Source organism: Ochotona curzoniae, unplaced genomic scaffold, assembly GCF_017591425.1.
Source record: "Ochotona curzoniae isolate NIBS_2020 unplaced genomic scaffold, NIBS_Ocur_1.0 contig_2688, whole genome shotgun sequence".
Classification (NCBI taxonomy): Eukaryota; Metazoa; Chordata; class Mammalia; order Lagomorpha; family Ochotonidae; genus Ochotona; species Ochotona curzoniae.
The window spans coordinates 20,941,419-20,965,443 of NW_024465553.1; the positions used below are offsets into that span (position 1 = coordinate 20,941,419).

Consider the following 24,025-nt stretch of genomic DNA (forward strand, 5'->3'; position numbering starts at 1 on the left):
GGCTTCTGTACTCATGTGGGAGACGCAGAAGCTCCCAGTTCTTGGCTTTGTCCTAGATATCCTAATGCGTCAATCATCAGCATGGATCCATTCATTGGTAACCTAGGATTTCAGGGTTCACATGAGTTTGGGAAGTCAAATCCTGCCCACCTGATAAGAAAAATCAAGGAAATGTGGGCTGTAAAAACAAAGCACATATACAATCTCTCTAAAGGGTGTGCAATACACAAATAATAGTGACACAGGGACAGTATTGTGCCACAGAGGGTTATCCTACCACTTAGGACACCACCATCGTATATCAGAGTACCAATTCAAGTCTAACCTACCCTGCATCCCATCCCAGCTTGTAGTTTATTTGGCTGAGAAGGCAGGAGCACGTGGCCCCATGTGCCTGGATCCCTTCCACCTAAGTGGGAGACCAGCATGGAGCTCCTGGATTCTGGCTCTGTCGTAGTTCAGCTCTGGCTGTCGTGGCCACTTGGGGGGAGGGAACCAGCAGATACGAATGTTCTCTTTCTCTTTTAAGTAACAGTAACACCAGCTACTTTCCAGGAGGGAAAGGACATGAGAGATCTCCTTTTTATTATGTGTTTCAAAAACGTTTTTGTGCTATGTGCCCATCAGACATGTTTTAAAAAAGCTAATTTATTAAAATAAACGTCATGAAGCTTTACAGGAGCCAAGTCTACCAGATGTGACACAGGGGCGAACTGCCTAGACCCAGACCACTATGCCTCAATCCTATCTGTGACCAGGATTTACTGTTTCAGAGTAGATGAATGGACAACTTTTCAATCCCAAGTTGCCCATCATCAGGTTCAAGGATAGGTTCTTTCCTGTGATGTTAAAAACCTTGGTCCTGCCCAGAACAAGCCATGTGGGAAGTTTCCCACTGGCATACATTTGGCATGGGTCGGGGGCAGAACAGACTGAACCAGTTCACATCACCCACTGGCAAATCGGAGCACCAGAAGAGTGTGGGTCGAGCCAGGTTTGGTTGCGACAAAAACCAGTGCACATTACGGAATGCCAAGGTGAAGTGACCTATACCGGATGTGACCACAGAGCCCAACCAGCACACGTGAGAGCCAGGGAGGGAGGGGAAGGAGCTGGAAGGGGGACTGTGGGAGGACTCCCCCTGCTGGATAGTTCCTCCCACTGGAGAGCATGAGCTGGGATAGGGGCAGACCAGGCTAAGCAGGGCTACAACACCTGTGGGCCTCATGTGGACTAGATCAGGGAAAAGCCAGGCTGGGCTGATTGTTCCTACTGGTGCTAACAAAAATTAGAGTGGGTGAGGGTTGGTTGGGCTTAGCCACAGCATCAGCTGGCAGAAGCTGGCACTGGGGGTTAATTCTGTCAAGTTACGCTGCAGAACCCCCTGGAGAGTGCATAATCCGGGAGTGGGAGTGGCCTAGAAGGGAAATAGTGGGCTCCTCCCTCTTGGGTTACCACTCCCACTGGAGGGCACAAAAACCAGGACAGGGGCTGGGGTGGCTAGAAAGAAAGGACCCAACAGCATGTGTGTGGGCTGGATAGTTGGGCTGGTTGTGTTGAACCAGGTTTCATTGCCCATTGACATGTACAAGAGCTGAATGGGATGTGGGACAGACTGGATTAGTCTGCTACACATACTGGCAAACCAGGATAGGGGCGGGCCTGGTGGGGGTTATTGTGGGTCGCTCTGACGAGGCTGCAGCTCCCACTGGTTTATGTGAGGGCTGAGTGTGTGCTGGGAAGAATCAGGCTGGACTGCAAAACCATTGGTTCCAGTGGAAGACAGGGCTGGAAACAGAACTGACCCAGCAATTGCAACCACCAACTGATTGGGGCAGTGGACTGTACAGGGCCCTGTACTTGCAAGTACACACAATAATCTGGTCTGGGAACACCTCAGACAAAGTTTCTTTGGGGATCTCCCCAACTGAAATGCCAGACTCAGAACCCTAACCATGAAAAGACAGAGGACAGAAGTCAGAGTCAGTCAAAAGACAAAAAGACAAAAGACAGAGTCAGTCAACCACCTCAGCTATATGTTGGCAGTGAAAAACTGGGCAAACGGAGACTCTGTGATGGACTATGTCAATCAGTGGATTCTTCAAAGACCTCATTGTGCTTGGAATGGTGAGACTGCCAGCAATTCATAACTGTTGAACTATCAAAACCACTTGAGCAAGACCCTCGAAGCATGCTCCACATCAGGGACCTGGGATGCGTGGGAGACTGGGTGTGGCTTCTCCCTTTATCTTCCCCTTTACCCAAGATGCATAACATAAGCAATGTGGAAATAATAGTCTTACCCACTTTCCTATAGCTCTTGAACCTTTTTGCCCTAATTAACTATGTGAAGAATGTCAAAAATAAAGGGGAAAAAAACCCCAAAAAACCCTTGGTCCTGGATGGTTACTGGGATGGATGCATTTGTCAAAACCTGTCAAGCTGCACTCTTCAGATCTGTGTGCTTTGCTGTAGCTTCTTTGTGTTTCCATTGGATAAAGTATTGTTAGCAACACCATTCCAGTCCTTGTGTCAAAAATAAGCCACAGAGTCACTGCATGGAGGGTTTGGTGGGTTGCTGCTTCAGAGAAAGCTGTTGTTTTAAGAAAACAACTCTATGTGGACTTTTTTGCAAAAACTTGCTGTTTGGAAACCACCACTACGAGCATGTGCTTTTGGTTAAGCATTCCATGGCTGAAACGCAACTCGGGGCTGAAATGCCGAGGAGATGAGGCAAAATCTTGGCCAAGGTCAAGTTCTGATGATGGTTTGAGAGGACAGCAGCCAACTGCTCTGCACTTGTATAATACTTGACGGTGGGGCAGCCGGGGGAGATTGGGAACTACCCCAAGTCCTCTTACGCTCCTTGGCAGAGCCAGCTTTAGCCCTGTTTGTTGGATCCAAGAACTCGGAGGAAACCATATGTGCTGTAACGCAGGCCTCCCAAGCCTCCAGGGCCAAACGTGCAGATCTTGATTAGGAAGAAGCCAAGTCAGCTGACTGGGGCTTTCGCTGGCTCTGTAGATGTAACAAAGCTGGTCAGAAGTTTAGATCAATTAGGTCCCACCTGGAAGAAGGCAGACATGAACCTGAACTTCTTTGAAAGTGTGCTCACTATTTCTGGAGCAAGAAAAGATGAGCACAAGTTGGCAGAAACTAGGGGCTCCTGTGAACGGCTGTGAAAGGAGATCTGAGTTGAGCATACTCAGAACAAACCGGCGCTAACACACAGAAAAGCCTGTGCTCTGTGTCCGTCACGGAAACCAATTGCACAGATGGTCTGGAAAAACATATCTGCTGTCGGTGCATGGAAACCGGCGATTCAGAGACATCTTACGGGATGCAAACCTTACATTTCACACACATCCATCTGAGCTGCTGCCCAGGCCAAGGCCAGGGTAAGCAGGGCAAAGTCCACAGAGGCCAGGGTCAGACAAATAAGTCCACAGACTGATCCCGAGTCGGTCATGTTTCAAGACTCCCAGATGAATAACAGTGGGCCAAATAGTAGTAAGAATAAAAGAGGGCGGGAGGAAATTTTACTTATCAGCTTAAGGTTTGCCTTTGAAGTACCCAGTTTTAGTCAGTTCTCTATCAGTGATGTATTATTACTAATTTCCCTTCACCTGAAAACCTCAACCACATCATGCCCTTTCAGAGCAGCGCACAGCTGTGACCTTTGTGACAGCATGCACCCTGTGAGAATCAAGCCAGGAGGGGTGGAGCAGGCCCTGTGACACTCCTGACCCCCACGCACTCATCCAGTGTCCAAGGGGCCTCCAGCAAGAGCTGGCCTCAAATCTGAGAAGGAAGCAACACATCAGAGACACACGGAGACGTTGAAGCACAGGGAGCGACTCGGGCAGCTCCTGGCAGGCTGCTGGAACAGGACTTGCGGTCCCAGGTCACGTCTGCCTGTTAGCCCTGCTCTGCCACCTGAAGCAACAAAACTCACAAATGTGCCAGGCAGAAATCTGGCCAGGACCAGAATACAATGTGGGGCATGGCTGAGAAGATCAGCCGAATCCTAAATAGAGGCTTCGCTGCACTGTGTGACGGCTATCTTTTTTTTTTTTTTCAGGTAAAGATTATTTATTTATTTATTTAATAGACAGGGTTTACATAGAAAGGGAAAAACGGAGACGGAGATCTTGCACTCACTGGTTCACTCCCTAAAAGGCTGCAATAGCCAGGTCTGAGCTGGGTCAAAAATTAGAACCAGAAACCCTATCCTGCTCTCCCAAGCGGATGGCAGAGACCCAAGCACTTGGGTCATCACCCTCCCTCTGCCGGCCCAAGCACATTAGCTTGCACTGGCTCTTGGGTACTAGCACTCAGAGCAGTGGTTAACCGTCTGCACCGTAAGGCTGCTCCCATAGAGTTAATCAATCTTTCGGCCAATCTCATCATCTCACCGAATTCCTGAAGGAATCAGGTGCTCAATAGTGGCAGTCTTAGAGTAGATAGGATGAAAGACCAGGAAAAGAGAGAAGATTCACTTAGAATACATAGTAATTAGTAAACAAGAAAAAAACGAGCAGTTCTCCACAGGGTGAGGCATAAGGAAGGGAAAAAAAGAAGAGAGAACGAAAGTTAAGCTGGAGGCAGGCCAAAGCAGGAAGGTAGCGACACTAACGTGTTACGGCCCTACAGCAGCAGCAGAAGAGGGTGCTGACGGCAGCTCCTCTGCCTGCTGGGAGCCTAGGAGTCTAACAGGAGGGACTGACACATCAGCAGAGCTGTCATCAGAGCTCTATGCATGACACAGGTGAGAACAAACCGCTTCCTGAGCAACAAGAAACCCCCCCAGACCACGCCTCCTTCACCCCGGGGTGGTGAACTGCTAACCCGTCTCTCACCTCTGCTTACTCACAGGGTTTATTTACCTGAAAGGCAGAGTCACAGAGAGTAGACCCAGAGGAGACTTTCCATCTGTCGACTCACTCCCTAAACGGGCACAACAGCACAGCTGGGCCACACTGAGGAACTTCACCGAGCTTCTCCCACAAGGGCGCAGGGGCCCAGGCACTTGGGCCATCTTTCACTGATTTCCCAGATGTATTGGCAGGCAGCTGGACTGCAAGTGGACAGCCAGGATTCAAAAAGGCATCCAGGTGAGAGAAGGCCAGCACCACAGACAGAGGCTTCACTCACTATACCACAGCACTGGCCTCTATCACCTTTCTTTTAAAATAAGTTCTTTTTTTATTTTCTTCTTAACCTTGTATTTTCAAGTCAATTATGTTTCTAAAAGACACCGACTGCAGGAGGGCAATGAAGCAACACGGGGCAGGAGACACGGCAGGGGAGGCCGCCTTTGAGCGCTCACTGGCACTCCCGTGGAAGCCTGTGGGACACCATGAGACACGGGCAGCCGTCCCTCGCCGCCAGTTGGTACCCGCTGCGGAGTGAGCGCTCTCCTCTTCACGGTGTAGCTTCAAAGGTCCAAAGAAATACCGGAAACACTGGAGACGACTCCGCATGTCCATCGCTCATGACCAGGAACCGGAACAAGCAAAGCTCTCACGCTGCAGCGATGCTCAGCTGAGCGGAGCCTCCCGCGAGGTGGGGGGGAGCCAGGCAGCAGTCCGTGGATCTGTAGGATGTCCAGTTCTGGCTTAGGCCTTACACACATCTTTAGATTCTGAAAGTAAACTCGTTATCATTTACCCTTGTGCTACTGGAGGGAGGGGGGCGGATAACACACATGGAGTTTGTTTTGTTTTTCAAAGATTTATTTGTTTTTACCTGGAAGGCAGATTTACAGAGAGAAGGAGACAGAATGAGAAATATCTTCCATCTGCTTGTTCACTCCCTCAAAGGCCATGAGGGCAGGAGCTGAGCTGATCTGAAGCCAGGAGCCAGGAGCCACAAGTTCCCTGATGGTCTCCCAGGTCAGTGTTAGGTCCCGAGTGTAAGATCCTCCACTGATTTCCTCAGCCATAAGCAGAGAGCTGGAGGGGAAACGGAGCAGCCAGGACAGGACCCAGCACCATTACGGGATCCCGGGGCTTGTAGGCAGAGGATTAGCCAACTTAACTATTGCGTTGGCCTTGAGATAAATTAGTTTTATTCTCTTTCCAGACCCTTCTTTTATAAGAAGACATATTATGTTTATATCAGAGGAAAAAACATTTTGTTATAAAACATATTACTCTAAAATCTCTCATTTGAGATGGCACCTGTCAGCCCTAAAGCTGAGGGCAGATGCAGAGGATGACGATTCAAAGCCGCACAGCAGAGCAAACCTCCTGGGCTGGGAGAGGAACCCTGCACGCCCTGCCTGGCTCTTCCTCCGCCCTCACTGGGTCTGGCCAGAAGCTCTCCTGTGGCCACAACACCCACATGAGCCCCACGTGTTTCTCAGCTCCCAACATGGGGATCAGACAAAACAAAAATCCATATTTGCACTTCTCAGAGGAAGAAAGTTTTCTTAAAATGACTCAAAAACAGATAAGGGTTAGGCTCAGTAACTGTACCAGAGCCACTTAAGAATGAGTTTAAACACAAAGCTACGAGCGCCACCTTGTGGCAAGCCTGACTCCAAACAGGAATAGGTACTGCTGTTTTCCTTTCTTCTCCAAGGCCCCCTCCACCCCAGGCCCTGCACAACACAGCCAGGAGGCACAGGCCTACAATTCACCTACCATACTGGGAAGACATCCCTCAAAGTGGCTAGTGCCACTGGCTTTCACGAATTTCTAGTTTAGATCCCAGAAATGCCTATTCTAAGGGCCAGTCCGATATGCATGGCATCACTTGTGGACTATACACCAATTATCAGCTTAAAATCAGCCTGCTATAGACTTATTGAATTGTGAGTCCTGACTGTGGTTGCATCAGCACGATGCTGCCTCTTTGTAGGGCCTGCTGGCCTGATGTTCCCCACTCCTGTGGTAGAAGGCCAAAATACAGGCTGTGGGGCAGCTGCTACTGGCCTATGGTGCCGTGTGTGTGTGTGTGTGTGTGTGTGTGTGTGTGTGTGTGTGTGTGTGTGTATGTGTATGGATTGCACGGGGCAGGCACCTGCAGGGTAGATAACTCCTCCCCCACGCACAGTCCGTTTTATAAAAAGCCACACAGAAGAGTGTTAACATGGACAAGCAGTGAGTCTTGTGCTTAGAAGTTTTAATCGATCAAGGTTAGACCAGTCATCACCAACTTGGGTACAATTCCAAAACAGAGCTCTCGTTGGTTCAGACCTTAAAATGTCCTTTTTAAACTTGTTAAGATCTTGTAAAATGTAAAAGTTTCCTTAGTATTTTTAGAAAAAGTACGATCACTAATAAGTTAATTTTATATTCAAGGCAGTGACTAACGTTTTGAAAGATGAAACATCACCCTCCCAAACATCTACGGGGCTCCCTGACCCTGGGGCCCCGGGCCTCAGGCGAAATGGCAAGGTGGTTCCAGGGTCACTGACCTCTAGAGTACATTACGTGCCAAAACAAGGTCGGTGTCACCAAATTCATGGAACCCAAAGTACATGGAGCTGACAGTTTCTGGAAAAATAGAATGTCCCCCTTAGGAAGGGAGAGAGCCAGAAATGCTTGCAGTGCTGGGCAGGGGGCATGCAAGAAGCAAGCAAACATCACAGAGGGAAGAGCTGAGCCAGGAACCGAAGCACTGGGCACACCGGGAGGACAGCCCAGCGCTTGCCCTGGCCCCACCGCCCCACCTCTACTTGCAGCAGAGGGCTTCCCTGAAAGGGGGCAGCGCGCACGGCAGCGGGACACTGCTGTGTTTCTTCCAGTGTGACAAGGGGAGCACAGTCAAGCCTGGGAGACCAACGGAAGCAAGCCACTTGGGATCGGTGAGTCACAGGAGAGCATGAAGCCAAAGAAAATGATCCTAGGGGAAGGGCTGCCCTGGGCGTCCGACCTCTGCCAGGGCACTGAGGCCAATCGGTGTGCTTCACAGGCAGGCAGTGTGCTAAAAAAATGACGATCTAAGAGTCTGGACAAGTGGCTTCTTGGAGAAATCCTTAGTTTCCAGTGGTGCAGGAAAGGCAAAAGGGGAGTGGAAATACAGGTCGAGGCCTTTCCTGCTCACAAAAACCAAACAAGAGGGGGAAAAAAGCATGCGTACTGCTCTTGCTCAATTAAAATCCAAAAACCCTGAGCTGCCCTTAAGATCGCACCCTGACGGCTCCAGGAGATCCAGGATCAGTACAGGCTAGCATCCTGACCCGGGCTCTGACAACTGATAATGATGCAGTCCAACAGGAAGACGGGACCACTCCACCTCGGCCGTGGCCTCCCACCCGTCCTAACCTGAGCAGGGGCAGCACTCATGACAGCTTGATTGGAAGGTCGTCCCCGTATTTCCGGAGCAGCTTCTGATGGTTGTGATCCACCGACCACTGCTGGGGCAGGTGTGTGGGCTGCATGGAGTCCAGGAAGTGCTGGCGCCAGCGGCTCTCCAGCTGCATGAGGGAGCGCAGGCCACCCTGGATGTGACACTGTACCACCTTGAGCCCGTGTGGGACGTAGTTTTCATTGGAGATCCTGCAGAGACATGAACGTCAAAGGGCATGAGAGAAACAAGCATGAGATGGTGGCATAAACAGCCTCAAACGCTGCTGGCCCGGGGTCTTGCAGGAGGTGGTTAGACTCCTGCAGGCTGGCGCTTTAAATCGGTGCCAAGCCTCCTTTTCTCATCCATGCTTATTTTTGTGGTTGAGCCCCACAGCTCACAATCCAAAGAGAAGGCCTTTGGAAGCTGTGAGCTACACCCAGGGGCAGGTTGGTACCCAGGGTCGAGTGCCCCCTGGGGAAGCCCCACGGTCTAGCTGATGGGGGTGGGGGAAGAACACTGGGCTGTTGCGGAGCCCAAGACCCCCCAGAGGCCAACTCCCCCTTCTTTAAAGGCTTTCATTCAGAGTCAAACTCGGTGTCCACGGGAGCCTGGGATGCGATCCAGCTGCTCCAGGTTTTCACAACAGTGTGAACGCCAGAGCGTAAATCGCAGCAGGCTATGTTTTCCTGACTGCCTTCCCTCGCATAGAAAGCAGGCCAGGCGGTCCTGGTGAGCAGTGTCCCGGGATGAAGCTGCTGAGGCCCGTGGCTGTGCACTGGGGGCCGCAGAGCGGGAAGACGGAGTCTCTGTCTCCTTCCCAAACGGGAAGCCCTCAGGACCTGCTCTGACACCACGGGAACAGTGCCCTTTTATGGTCCTCCAACCCCATGAGCCAGGGCACCTTTCTCAAGGAGGCAGCTGGCCGCCATGGAATCCTGTCTCTCTACATCAGCTCTCGCCCCTCCCTCCCAAGCGCCTCCTCACCAGGCGGCAGGTTGATTTAGCTGATGAGCTTGCCGCTGACTTGCCTGTCTCCCAACAGCTGTTCTCAGTCTCTCTGTTGTTGTTCTATACAGAGAAACATTTACTGAGTGATTAACAACTGGTGTTTGCATGGATAAGTTAAAGAAATACTCTGTTACAACATCTCCTGGTAGAAACGCAAAGGGCAAATTAGCTCCGTTATTTCTTCTTCCCATTTTGATATTCAATTTTCTTTTTTTTTTTTTAAAGATTTATTTTTATTATTTTTTCATTGGAAAGGCGGATATACAGAGAGGAGAGACAGAGAGGAAGATCTTCCGTCCAATGATTCACTCCCCAAGTGAGCGCAACGGGCCGATACTATGCCGATCCGAAGCCAGGAGCCTCTTCCGGGTCTCCCACGCGGGTGCAGGTTCCCAAAGCTTTGGGCCGTCCTCGACTGCTTTCCCAGGCCACAGGCAGGGAGCTGGAAGGGAAGCGGGGCTGCCGGGATTAGAACTGGCGCCCATATGGGATCCCGGGCGTGCAAGGCGAGGACCTTTAACCACTTGCGCCACCGCGCCAGGCCCCCTCCTAAATATTTTAAAATCCAGTCTTCTTCAAGGGGCTGGCTATTCTCAGCCTGAAGCCTAACATCCACACACCCAGTTCAGCACGGCCTGTGGCTGCAGGGAGATGGGTGGGGGAGGGTTCAGGAAATACATTTGGGAATTAATCAAGCTCATTAATGTGTCATATAACATCAATATAACCTCAAACAATCACATATAAAACTTATAAAACAACATGCATTTTACAACTCACAAAACGGGGATAAAATTCAATAATAAAGTTTTTCATATAACAAAATTATTTTTAAAAGCCTTTAAAAATTATCATAACTTGGAAATATTTTTTTTTAAATGCAAGCTATATTATTAGCAGTTACCAGTAATATCTAAACCTTATTTTAGCAGGTTGCAGTAAGAAAAATTATGGTGGGGCCAACATTGCGGCATAGTGGGTGAAGTCTCTGCCTGTGATGCCAGCATCCCTATGGGTGTTGGGTTGAGACCTAGACGCTCCATATTCTATCCTGCTCCCAGCCGACGGCCTGGAAAAAACAAAGATGGCCCAAGTACTTGGGCCTCTGCCACCCATGTAGTAAACAGGTGTGAAGCTCCTGGTTCCTGGCTTTGGCCTGGCTAAGACCGGGCTGTCATGGAATCTGGGGATGAAACCAGCAGATAGAAAATCTCTCCGTCTCTCTCTCTGTCTCTCCTGCTCTCTCTGTAACTCAGACTTTGAAAAAATAAGTAATTTTTAAAAACAAATAATTACAGGGCCCAGTGTGGTAGCCTAGTTCTAAAATCCCCACCTTGTATGTTCCAGGATTCCATATGGGCACTAGTTCTAATCCCAGCAACCCCGCTTCCCATCCAGCTCCCTGTTTGCGGCCTGGGAAAGCAGATAGGGATGGCCTTGGGACCCTGTACCCACGGGGGAGATCCGGAAAAGGCTCTGGGCTCCTGGCTTCGGATAAGCTCAGTTCCAGCTGTTGTGGCCGCTTGGGGAGTGAATTAACAGACAGAAGATCTTTCTCTCTGTCTCTCCTCTCTGTATATCGAACTTTCCAATCAAAATAAAACAAATCTTTTTTTAAAAATTAAATAAATAATGACAGCAATTTATTGAAGGTTTGTTAGCTTAGATACAGTGTATAAATGCCTGTTGAATAGGCATATGCAGGATCTGTGATGGATCAGCAGCCTGGGTAAAATTCTTGTCTCTGAAAATAGATAAATATTTGTGACTATAATTAATTTTAATTGGCTGTTTTCTTCTTATTAGTGAAGTCCTTCTCAATTTTTATTTATTTATTATTGTACTACCTTTTTATTTGAAAGGCAGACAGTAAGACAGTTTCCATTTTCTGCTTTGCTCCCCAAGCACCTGCAGCCCCCCACGTCTCACATTAGTAGGAAGCCGAGAAATCAGGGCTTGAGCCAGGCACCCCGGGCATCCTAAGGCATGGTAACTGCCAAATGTCCACCCACCCCTTACTTTTTTTTGTTGTTCTTTATAGATTCATTTGCTTTTTTTTTTTTACAAGGCTGGGTCGCAGAAAAAAAGAGAATCTTTCATCCACTGTATCACCCCCCAGGTGGTTGGGCTATGCCAAAGCCACGGGCCGGCAGCATTCTCAAGATTTCCCATATGGATGGCAGAGGCCCAGGGACCTGAACCATCCTCTCTTGCCTTCCCGGGTCACTAGCAGGGAGCTTGGCACAGCAGCCAAGATGCAAACTGGTGCCTATATGAGATGCTAGCCTCATAGGTGGCAGCTTTACTCACTATGTGACAACCCCAGCACCTACTTTGTGTGTGTTTGTGGATAACAAACACTATGAGCAGCTGCTATCAGGATTTTGTGAACTTACTGGCTCAAAGACCTCATCCGCCAAAACTGCTGAAAAAAGGGAGAGTCTGGAAACAAAACTGTACCTCCCAGCCCCGGGACTCATCACCTGAGTCATGCAGCCTTTCATTTTTAGGATCAGAAACATCTGAGCTAGGGGCTCTGAGCTAAGTCATATGAATTTAACTGTACACATAGGGAAGCAGGGAGAAAGCAAGGGAGGAGGGAAGAAGAGAAAATTCATGGAGCTAGAACAGCAGGTCTGCCCAGCATTCCATGCAGTAGGCCAGTCCCTGGAGCGCAGCTGAGACAGGAGACGTGACCCTACAGTTCTCACACTCCTGGGGGAGGCCAGGGATGTGAGCTCACCAAAACAGCACTTGGCGTGAAGCTTCCAATGCCCAGGCAGCCCTGGAGTGTTATTTTTGTCTCATGTGCTGACTTCTTGTGTAAGACCCAACTCTTGCGTGTAAACTCTCCCACTACTCATGAAGAGGCCTGGACTAAAGTATGTGGCATCAAAGAGTCAAGGAAAGACACCCTAGGAACAGCCAGTCTACTGTGGAAAGACAAATCTCAACGAGATTGTCCTAACCCATTCCCGAGGCATCTTAAAGCCCTAGATGCATACTGCGCTGAGCACGAGGCCCAGGCCCCCTCCCTTGCAAGCCCTCTCCCAAAGGGGTGAGGGTGATGTCCCTGGCCTAGTCAGCTGTACCTGGTCTCCAGGTTGGCGGCCTCCTGCAGCATCTCCTCCGTGACGGTGTCCGTGTTGTAAAACTCTCTCAGTGCTTGCAGCAGCTCCTCCTTGCGATGTGCAGGCAGGCTTTCGGCGTTGAGCAGGGCCCTGGCCCCAGAACGCACCTGCCGGCGCTCGGGGTCCTCCAGCAGGCGCAAGCCCTCCTCGGAGCCGATGGGGGCCTGGAACTCCTTGGCCAGCTGCTGCTTCAGGTGGTTGTCGTAGTAGTTGGAGATGGCGTGGCAGGAGGTGCAGAGCAGCAGCACGTCATGCGAGTTGTGGTCCTTCATCTCAATGGGGAAGTGCTTGCGGTACTCGTGGGGAATCACGTTCTTCCTAGAACAGGGAGAGCAGAGCTCATCAGCACGGGACTCCAAGCACAGGCCACACGGGCAGGGAGCTGCTGGGATCCCAATCTGGGCCTTGAGGGCCACAACCAAAAGACACTCCTTAAAGCCAATTCCACTCTTGGCCCTGCATGAGTCTCAGGGTCCCAGCTGCCTGCCTCCCCTGTTTCTCAGATCTCTCGAACCTCCTAGTCAGTCTCATAGCAAAAAGTATTTGCTATGAGGCTGTCATGCTCTAGAAGGAAAAGTTACTTAGAGAAATGTAAGGATATCCGAATGGTCCCCGACCGCCAGAAAGCAACTCTGCGAAGCCTGGTGGCCTGAGAGGGGCAGCACCCCTCATGCAGGAAATCCCTCATGCGAACACGACTTCCTGGGTTCCCCAAGGCCCACCGCAGTGTTTGTTGTTCTGAGGGGAACAAAGTACTCAGGGCAGACCAGGCAGCAGCAAGGGTGCAGGGGAAGGAGCAGCCAACGGAGTCTCACACAGCAGCCAAGGAGAAGGCACAAACATCCGAGCCCCTAGGCCACTCCCCATTGTGCATGGACCTTGACATGAAAAGCAGCACAGCCCAGAGCAGTCTCCGGGAACAACACCAAGCCTCAGAAAGTTCGCCAGCCACTCAGGGAGAAGACAAGGACCCAGCTCCTAAAGGATGTGGTGCTTGGTCCTTCCTGAGCGAGAGAGAGCTGTGCTCTCTACCTGCAGGGGACCAGGAAGCTGTCATAGGGCCTTGTATTCCAGGAACCAAGACGTGGCTCTGGGAGGACGGGGCCAGCCATCGGGAAACCTGGTTAGCGCATGGGGGACGAGCTTCTCAGCCAAGCGGGCAAGTTCTGGCTACACCCCAATGTCTGCGTGAGGCAGCCGGTCAGGGCAGCTCACAACCCCGCTCACCGGATGTAGGAGTCCCGCTTGCCGCACACCACGCACAGGTTCTCTTTGACCATCAGGTAGTAGTCTCCCGGGGATTCAGGCCTGCCCGCGGGCTCAAAGCGGAGCTTCACCACAAAGGGCTCTTCGCTCACCAGTTCTGGGAAGGAAGGAGGAGGTCAGAGCCAACTGTCCCACCCCATCCACCCACAGGTATCCCCCCACATCCAGGGAGATGATACAGCTGTGCCCTGCTGGGTCCCAACAGAACGGCCGCGTGTCTCCAGACCTGTCATCTTCCATCCACCCACCCCCTGACCTTGCAGCCCACTCCTACTGGTGCCCACGCGCCCTCAGCCCAGAGACGCCAAGCCAGCAGCATGTCGCACCTCCAATGCCTTTGTGCAGGTACCACTGGGCTTTTCTTCGGTCACAGGTGCAGAGAGGCTGTCCGTCAGGAGCGTGAAGGAAGCAGTTATCATAAAGAGGTGATTTCCTGTCGGGAGGGAGAGAGAAACCTCAGAGAGAGCCACCTGCTTGTCAAGGCCTCCGTGGTCTTCCCATTCTCAAACCGATCTTCACACCAGGGTCACCCACACAGATTACGGAAAAAACAAGCAGGGCAAGAAACCAGTTAGCTCTCCATCTACACTGGGTGAGGAGGCAGAAACTAACAATAAATTCATTGTTGCCTCTAGTTCTCATGCTCGTTGATGAAGACATTAGGCGGTGAACCAGGCGGCGCTTACACAGCTCTGCCCTGACACACACACACCGATGCTACAAGAGGGCACCAAGTAACCACACAACGGAACTTTACACTTGATCTTGGCCAAAAGGCCGAGAAGCAATTCACACAACAGAACTTTAAAGCTCAAGCTAAACTAGTGAGGGCCACATGAATTTATTTCTAGCTCTCATGTAAAATTTTCTCCACTTTATTTATTTTTAATTGAAAAGGCAGATTTACAGAGAGAAGAGACCATGAATAAGATCTTCCATCCATTCACTCCCCAAGTGGCCACAATGGCCGGAGCTGAGCCAATCTGAAGCCAGGAGCTTCTTCCAAGTCTCCCATGTAGGTGTAGGATTTCAAGGCTTTGGGCCGTCCTCTGTTGCCTTCCCAGGCCACAAACCAGCAGTCTATATGGGATCCTGGCACACACAAGGTGAGAATTTAGCTTACTAGACTATCGTGCCTGGACCCAAATTTTCTCCACTTTTCAATCACCCATTTCCTAAAGGCATTTTCCTACAGGGACCAAACTTCTATTCCAAAGTAAACGGAGTCATCTCCCAACAACGAAAGTAAAGGTTGTACTGGAAAAGTCGTGCTGGTTAGAGAACGATGCTGATTTACAGCTGCGTCTCATTCGAAATTATCCAATACCAAGCAAGCGAGAAAGGAGGGGATGTACTGCTCCTGCAGGTACCCAGCTCCTCCAGGAGTCCCTTTCATAGTCAACTGAAGCAAACAAAGGAGACTAGATATCTCCCCATTTTCAGGGAGGTCCAAGTCACATCAGGCTCAGTGACAAAGTCAGGCTAAGTGGTCCTCATTTCCATTCCAATTGTGCAAAGAGTAAAAGAAAAAAAAAATAATAAGGGGAGACAGATGTTGTAGCATAGAAAGTAAAACTGACGCCTGAGATAACAGCATCCCATACGGGCACCTGTGTGAAATCTGGCTGCTCCACTTCCCATCCAGCTCCCTGCTCATGTGCCTGGGAAAGCAGCAGAGGATGACACAAGTACTTGGGCCCCTGTACCCATGTGGGAGACCCTGGTTCCTGGCTTCAGCCTGGCCCAGCTCTGGTTGTTGTGGACATTTGGGGCGTGAATCAGCAGATGGAAGATCTCTCTCTCTCCATGCCCCCACTCCACTGGCCCCATAACTCTACCTTTCAAATAAATTTTAAAAATTAAATATTTGAAAAAATAAATAATAATTTAAAAAAAGGGGAAAAAGAGAAAACACACAAAATAAAGCAAAGGATGGCCCAAATGTCCTTGAATAAAAAGGACAAGAAAACACACCCTGGACAGCTTCCTGACAGGCCTTCACCCCAAACCCCCACATCGCATCACAGCCCTGCTGGAGGCAAGAGAAGAACCAGTTACCTGGCTGAATAGCCCACGCCCAGGGGCTTTCGCTTATGTCTTCTGGGGTCTCTCCCTTGCTGGCTGCCAGGCACTGCCCCATCGTTCTTAGCCTTCTTATTTCTTGGCTTCTGCGGCGACTCTGTGGCTTCCCTGTTAACCTCTTCTCCCAACCTGCTGAACGCTTTGCTGCGGAACGGGACGTCTACCATGTGCCGGCATTTCTCCAGGACTTCCCTCCAGCCAGTGTGGTCATGGCTCTCTTCTGCAGTAGAACTCCTCGACACAGAGCATCCGAGGAGATGCAGAAAGAGAGCCACCGACACCTGGGCGTCCCTGGCGGCATACGTCACCTGGAGAGAAAAGTCGGACATCAGTGGCACCCGGAAGGCACAGCAGAGACCAGCTCCAGACACAGTCAGGAAGACGCACACTTGAGAATCCCAATTCAAAATGCTCAATAACCTACCATTAAAAAAAGTATCACAAAAGACCTCAGAATGTATCAAAGTAAATTGCACAGGATAAAAATTCTCACTTGCTCATTTTTTTAAAATGAGGGTTGGCACTGTGGCACAGCCAATTAAGTTACAGTCTGCAGTATTGGCATTTCATGTGGGCGCTGGTTCAAGTCCCAGCTACTCTGTTTCTGATCTAGCCCCCTGCTACTGTGCCTGGAAAGGCAGCAGAGGATGCACGAGAGACCTGCATGAAACTCCTGGCTCCTGGTCTCGGCCTGAATCAGGCTTAGCTCTTGCAGCTTTTCAGGGAGAATGAGCCAGCACGAATATTTTTCTTTTTATTCTGGCTTTTTTTTCCTTCTGTCTCTGCAACTCTATCTTTTAAACAAATACGTAAGTCTTAAAAAAAAAAAAAAAAGGAACCCTTCTTCCAAGGGACTAGTGAAAGGCAACCCAGTCATACACAAAACTAGTCAAGGGTCCAGTGTGGTATCCTAGTGGCTAAATCCTCACCTTACACGTGCTAGGATCCCACATGTGCACTCGCTTCTGTCTCGGCTGCTCCACTTCCCTTCCAGCTCCCTGCTTGTGGCCTGGGAAAGCAATCGAGGACAACCCAAAGTCTTGGGATCCTGTACCCGTGTGGGATACCCAGAAGAGGTTCCTGGCTCCTGGCTTCAGATTGGCTTAGGTCAGGCCATTGCAACCACTTAGGGAATGAATAAACAGACAGAAATCCTTCTCTCTGTAAATCTTCCTTCCCCAAAAAAGATAAATGAATCATAAAAAAAACCCTAGTCAAGATGAAAGTTATTAGCTTTTCCTGACAAAGGGTATAAGACTCCAAAAGTCCTTTCATAACCAAGCCAGGTAAATAATTCTATTATTACCTGGCTTTAGAATAAAACAAGTTCAGACAAAATTTTCCACCTAGAGCTAATAATCTAAAAATCCATCAGGAGATTTTTCTCCCAAAGAAAAGAGTGTGCTTGAATGTGGAAAGAATGCTTTTTAACACACTGCTTCCAAATATGCAGCAACAAATGGTGCTGGGAGACAAGTAGACACCCACATGTGAAAGAATGAATTTAGAATCTAGTCTCCCTCTCTCTAAGATTTAATTTTATTTTTATTGGAAAGACAGATTTATAGAGAGGAGGAAAGATAGACAAAGATCTTTCATCCACTGTTTCACTCCCCAAATATCTGCAAAGACCAGAGCTGAGGAGATCCGAAGGCAGGAGCTTCTTCCAGGTCTCCCACAGGCGTGCAGAGTCCCAGGGCTCTGGGTCGTCCTCGAATGCTTTCCCAGGCCACAAGCAGGGAGCTGGGTGGGAAGTGGGGCTGCCGGGATGAGAACTGGTGACCATATGGGATCCTGGCATATGCAAGGAGATGATACAGTCACCGAGCCATTACACTGGGCCTTGGAATCTTATCTCTAATGACACATAAAAATCAACTAAGAATACATCACTAACCTAAGTGCAAAAGTTACAGGAAAATGTATGTAGTAAATTTTCACAACTTTGCATTAGGCAATACTTCATTGGATATATACAAAATGCATAAGCAACAAAAGAAAAAGTCAGACAATTAGAGCTCATCAGAATTACAACATTTATGTTTGATCTCATCAAGATGCAAATATAACCTGAACAATGGGAGAAAACATTTTTATTTTTTTATAACTCTTTTAAAAAAACTCCGTATGGGATCCCGGCACATTCAAGGCATTGCAAAGTCAGATATATAGAGAGAGGAGGAGACACAGAGAGGAAGATCTTCCGTCTGATGATTCACTTCCCCAAGTGGCCGCAACAGCCAGTGTTGCACCGATCCGAAGTCAGGAGCCAGGAGCTCTTCTGGGTCTCCTACATGGGTGCAGAGTGCCTAGGATTTGAGCCATTCTCAACTGCTTTCCCAGGCCACAAGCAGGGAGCTGGATGGGAAGCAGGGCTGCTGGGATTACAACTGTCACCCATATGGGATCCCGGTGTGTTCAAGGCTAGGACTTTAACTGCAGGCTACGGCACAGGGCCCAGAAAATATTTTTAAATAGCATTAGCATATCTGGGTAAGGGATTAGTATCCAGAATATATAAACAACTCTTTTTCTTGGAGAAAGTCATATTTACAGAGAGGATAGTGAGAAAGATCTTCTATCTGCTGGTTCACTACACAAGTGGCTATAATGGCCAGAGCTGGACTAATCTGAAGCCAGGAGCCAGGAGCATCTTCTGGATCTCCCACACGGGTGCAGGGTCCCAAGGCTTTGGGCTGTGCTCAACTGCTTTCCCAGGTTATGAGCAGGGAGCTGGAAGGGAGGTCCAGCAGCCGGGACACGAATTGGTGCCCATATGGGATGCCAGGGCACGCAAGGTAAGGACTCCAGGCACTAGGCTACTACACCAAACCCTATATAAATAACTCTTAAAACTCAGTGACTGGGCCCGGCGCGGTGGCGCAAGTGGTTAAGTCCTCGCCTTGCACGCCCGGGATCCCATATGGGCGCCGGTTCTAATCCCGGCAGCCCCGCTTCCCTTCCAGCTCCCTGCCTGTGGCCTGGGAAAGCAGTCGAGGACGGCCCAAAGCTTTGGGACCCTGCGCCCGCGTGGGAGACCCGGAAGAGGCTCCTGGCTTCGGATCGGCATAGTATCGGCCCGTTGCGGCTCACTTGGGGAGTGAATCATCGGACGGAAGATCTTCCTCTCTGTCTCTCCTCTCTGTATATCCGCCTTTCCAATAAAAAATAATAAAAATAAATCTTTAAAAAAAAAAAAAAAAAAAAAAAGAATCAAATAATAAAAATAAAAAAAAACTCAGTGACAGGGGCTGGCACTGTGGCATAGAGGGTCAAGCTATTACCTACACTGTCAGCATTCCATATCCAAGCACTGCTTTGTGTCTCAGCTGCTGATGCACCTGGGAAAGCAGCAGATGATGGTTAAGCACTTAGGTTCCTGCATCCCACGTGGGAGACATGAATGGACTTCCTGGCTCCCATCTTCTACCTGGCCTACCCTTTGGCACTGCACCACTTGGGAAGTATGCCAGCAGAAAGAAGATCTCATTCTCTCTCTTTCTCCCTTTCTCGCTATCACTCTTTCCAATAAATATGTGTGTGTGTTTAAACTACACGTTTATTTTCATTAGAAAAAAAAAAAAAAAAACCTCTTTTCTAAATCGCCTGGCATACAGTAAGCATTCGAAAGTACATTTGGAATTCTTACTTTTTTATGTAAGTGGCATATGCATTATTGTATACTAGTCTATCCAATACTTTTACAGTATTTGGAGATTAGAATATTAAAAACAATTATGCCTTTGGTGGCAACAATTCTTACTTTTCCCAGCTACTCTGATAAGGATACCTTGTTCCAGGGCAGGTGCAAGTTGAGCAGTCCACGGCCTATGCTGGAGTACCTGGGCCTAGTACCCAGCTCCAGCTCCGGCTCTCTGCCGACGCAGACCCTGGGGGATGACAGAGATGACTAAGGTAGTTGGTGTCCTGCCGCCCACAGGGAGTTCTAGGCTCCCGGCATCAGCCTGACACAGTCCTGGCTGTTGTGAGTTTTGGGCAAATGAACCAGTGGAGGAGACTGCTCTCTTGAAGAAATAAACAACAACAAATTTTTTGAAAGAGTACCTGTTCCTCTGTAAGAGTCTCAGCATCCCAGTTGCTGCAACGAAGTAGAAGGGACTTGTCAAGGGGAAAGTTCAAAACAGTCTCGGCGAGTGATTTCAGGCTAAGCCCGTTACAGAGCAAATTGCTTCTAGAAAAAATAAATAAAAGTATGTATCAAAAGTTGGTAACGGATATGAACAGGAAAATCAAGAAAATACAAATAAATGGCAAAAAACATCTAGATAACCGATATTCTCACTAAATCATTCAAAAAAAGACAATTTTTCCATCAAATTGAAAAATTTTTAAAAATTAACTATAAATGGTATCAGTAGAACATGAAGAAGCAAAAAATCTCATCTAAAATTCTTGTATATTTTGATATCCCTATGAGATGAGTTTAATAATAACACAAAAATTGGAAGATGCTGTCCCACCCTGGAGTTGCCGGGGTTCACCTGCTGGTGCTGGCCCTTGACCCCAGCTCTCTGTCATGGCAGACCCCTGGAAGGCAGCTGCTAAACAGTCAAAGCAACTGGGTTCCTGAACCTGACGTGGGCGACATGGGCTGGATTCACCCCAGCTTCAGTTCCAGTTATTGCTGTCATTGAGGGAGCAGGCAGGCCAACGGAGGCTCACTCTATCTCTGTGCTTCTCAAAAAAGATAAAATTTGAAACTTATTCTAACCACAGTATACATAATAGGATCCTTACTGTAGCTTTTTTTTTAAGATTTAGTTTTATTTTTATTGGAAAGTCAGATATACAGAGAGGAGGAGAGATAGAGAGGAAGATCTTCCATCTGTTGATTCACTCCCCAAGTGGCTGCAATGGTTGGTGCCATGCCGATCTGAAGCCAGGAGCCAGGAGCTCTTCCAGGTCTTCCACATGAGTGCAGGGTCCCAAGGCTTTGTGCCATCCTCCACTGCTTTCCCAGAATACAAGCAGAGAGCTGGATGGGAAGTGGAGCTACTGGGATTAGAACTGGCACCCATATGGGATCCCAGTGCGTGCAAGGCGAGGACTTTAGCTGCTAGGCCACCATGCCAGGTTCTGTACCATGATTTTAGTAAGAAAGAACTACAAACAACCCAATCTACTATTAATATGAATATTCGCATAGTCTCAAATTTGAAAAATTGATAAGGCCAGTTTTATTGAGGAGATAAAAATGCAACAGAGTCATTATAATAACAATGTGTTTTTTCTGTTCACCAAACACCAGAGGGGGCAAGTGTTGTGCCATGGTGGATTAAGCTATTGCTTGGGATACCATCATCCCATATTCAGGTGTGGGTACCAGCTACTCCCTGCTTCCAATCTGGCTTCCTGCAAATGTATCCTGAAATGCAGCAGATAATGGCTTAAGTGGCTGAGGCTCTGCCACCCACGTGGCATGAAGTTCCTGGCTACTATAGTCATTTCAGAAATAAACCAGAAGATAGATGATTATTTTTCACACCTCTTGTCCTTCTGGCTTACAAAAATAAAGGGTGGGGGCCCAGCATGGAAGCCTAGTGGCTAAAGTCCTCACCTTGAATGCGCCAGAATTCCATATGGGCACCGGTTCTAATCCTGATGTCCCCGCCTCCCATCCAGTTCCTTGCTTGTGGTCTGGGAAAGCAGTCAAGGACAGCCCAAAGCCTCAAGACCCTGCACCCATGTAGGAGACCTGGAAAGAAGTTCCGTGTTCCTGACTTTGGATCAGCGCTGCTCTGGTGGTTGTGGCTACTCGGGGAGTGAATCAACAGATGGAAGATCTTCCTCTCTGTCTCTCCTTCTCTCTATATATCTGACTTCCCAATAAAAATAAAATGAATCTTTAAAAAAAAGAAAAAATGAAGGAAGGGAAGGAGGAAGGAAAGAAGGAAGAAAAGGAAGGAAGGAAGGAAGGAAGCAAGCAAGCAAACAAGCAAGGGCGGGCAGGCTGGCATGACATTTCAACAAGATAATCCTCTTGCTGCAGGGCCCAGCATCCCAAATGGGTGCCGGTTCTAGTGATGGCTGCTCCACTTCCAATCCCTGCTTGTAGACTGGGAAAGCAATGGGGGAATGGCTCAAGTCCTTGGGCTCCTGCAACTGTGGAGGGCTGCTCCTGGAGGAGGTTGCTAGCTCCCGGCTTTGGATCGCCTCAGCTCCCACCACTGTGGCCACTTGAGGAGTGAACTAGTGCATAGAATTTGTCTCTCTCCTTCTGTCTCTACTTTTCAGTATAAATCTGCCTTTCAAATAAAACTAAAGAAACCTTTTAAAACAATCTTAAAGATGAGGGGCAAGTTTTGTGGCTCAGAAAGTTAAGCTACAGCTTGGGATGCCATCACCGCATCTTAGAGTGTTTTGTCTACGCCAGGCTACTCTGCACTTCCAACCTAGGCTCCTGCTAATGCACCTGCTAATACAGGTAGGCAGAAGATAATGCCTACCTGAAGTGCTTGGGCTTCTGCACTCACATGGCAGGGACTCTGGCAAACTGAACAGTGCATATTCCTCTAAAAGGAATAGCCACTACCCAGCCAGCTGCAGCTATGGACCTGGTATAATTAGATCATCTGATTTTTCAAGAGAAGCCAGGAATACACTTTTTTTTTTTTACATTAAATAAATACTCTGAACTTTAAAAAAATATTTTTAAACCACATGTGAAAAAAAATATACCAAAGGACATTGGTAGTCCTAATTTAGCTGGTGGGGTCATCTGTTTATCACCTGTATTTTACAGTTAACAATTAGTCTTAAAAAGACAGCTTGTAGGTAACTGAAGTTTTCTCAGTAGCTGTGACGTCTCAGGAATTCGGCGGGCATCTCGGAGGCCTCTCGTTGGTGAAGCCGTTCAAGTGCTACCCCTGACTGATTCCAGGCTCTGCAGACCTCGCTCACCGAGATGCCTGCCCCTCAAGGTTACCCGAGTCCAGTACGCACAGACACCCCACCTCTGCTGCACTGCCAGGTAGCGCAGGTCCAGGCAGCCCCTGACTGCGAGGCCGTAGTCCTGCAGAAGCTTGCTGGCATCTTCCGAACATCCCACTCCAACTTTTAAAATGCTGCCATCCGCCAAGATGTCCAGTAGTGTTCTTGGTAGCATTCTTCCTCCATACATCAGCTTGGGCAAGCGAACCAAGACACAGAGGCCACTTGGGGAGGCCATTTGCAGGAGTGACAGAGGACTGGCTCTGCCTTCCCAGTTCACCTGCAACACAAGAAGAGCTGGGTTCATGCCCTAGGGTAGTCGCAAGCAAGCCCTGCAATGATGGCAGGAACACCTAAGCTTCAGCCTTCCAACGGGAGTTATCAGGCCAGATTTGGGGTAAAATCTAACAAGTAGCCCATCCTAACTAATGCAATGGGCTTTGTGAGGGGCATCCTGGGCCAAAGTCCCAGAAGGTGCAAACTGCAGGGCCTGAAACATGAGCAGTCCACAAACAGTGACCAGCTGACCCAGAGAAGCTCGGAGACACACTGGCAGTCATACAACACTCCACATTTACACCAGACATAAAAGCTGAGGAGAGGTTGGGCCCGGCGCGGTGGCGCAAGTGGTTAAGTCCTCGCCTTGCAACCCCGGGATCCCATATGGGCGCCGGTTCTAATCCCGGCAGCCCCGCTTCCCTTCCAGCTCCCTGCTTGTGGCCTGGGAAAGCAGTGGAGGACGGCCCAAAGCTTTGGGAACCTGCACCCGTGCGGGAGACCCGGAAGAGGCTCCTGGCTTCGGATCGGCATAGTATCGGCCCGTTGCGCTCACTTGGGGAGTGAATCATCGGACGGAAGATCTTCCTCTCTCTCTCTCTCCTCTCTCTGTATATCCGCCTTTCCAATGAAAAAATAATAAAAAAATAAATCTTTAAAAAAAAAAAAAAAGCTGAGGAGAGGTGTGCCCACTGAGAACACAGCTCTCCAACTACCCAGACCCCAAGGACCCACCAGACTTTCTTACCTTATCACCGCCTCCAGAACCTATTTGGAAAATCAAGTAGAAATACACTCTGACTGTGAAATAAATAATTATCTTTCAAATATCCTTAAAGTATAGCAATACAATTATGTATAGCGTGTGATGACAATAAATTACTATAATACTGATTTACCTACTTACTATACTTTCTATCATTATTTTAGAGTGTAATTCTACTTTTGAAAAATGCTTTAAGGGACCAGCGTGGTGGCCTAGTGGCTGAAGTCCTCGCCCAAAGCCTTGGGAC

At 48.9% G+C, this 24,025-nt stretch overlaps 1 protein-coding gene across 1 annotated transcript in view; it reads right to left on the reverse strand.

The window, feature by feature from the left end:
- Nucleotides 1–7,090: 7,090 nt before the first annotated feature.
- Nucleotides 7,091–24,025, reverse strand: part of EXD2 (exonuclease 3'-5' domain containing 2) — a 34,445-nt gene continuing 17,510 nt past the window's right edge. Inside the window, exons 3-9 of the mRNA XM_040975393.1 lie at nt 22,760–23,016; nt 19,851–19,977; nt 15,762–16,093; nt 14,030–14,136; nt 13,665–13,800; nt 12,399–12,755; nt 7,091–8,507 (exon numbers count right to left, since the gene is read on the reverse strand). Coding sequence (XP_040831327.1) covers nt 8,291–8,507; nt 12,399–12,755; nt 13,665–13,800; nt 14,030–14,136; nt 15,762–16,093; nt 19,851–19,977; nt 22,760–23,016 — 1,533 coding nt within the window. The 3' untranslated portion in view covers nt 7,091–8,290. The remainder of the gene's footprint in view (nt 8,508–12,398; nt 12,756–13,664; nt 13,801–14,029; nt 14,137–15,761; nt 16,094–19,850; nt 19,978–22,759; nt 23,017–24,025) is intronic.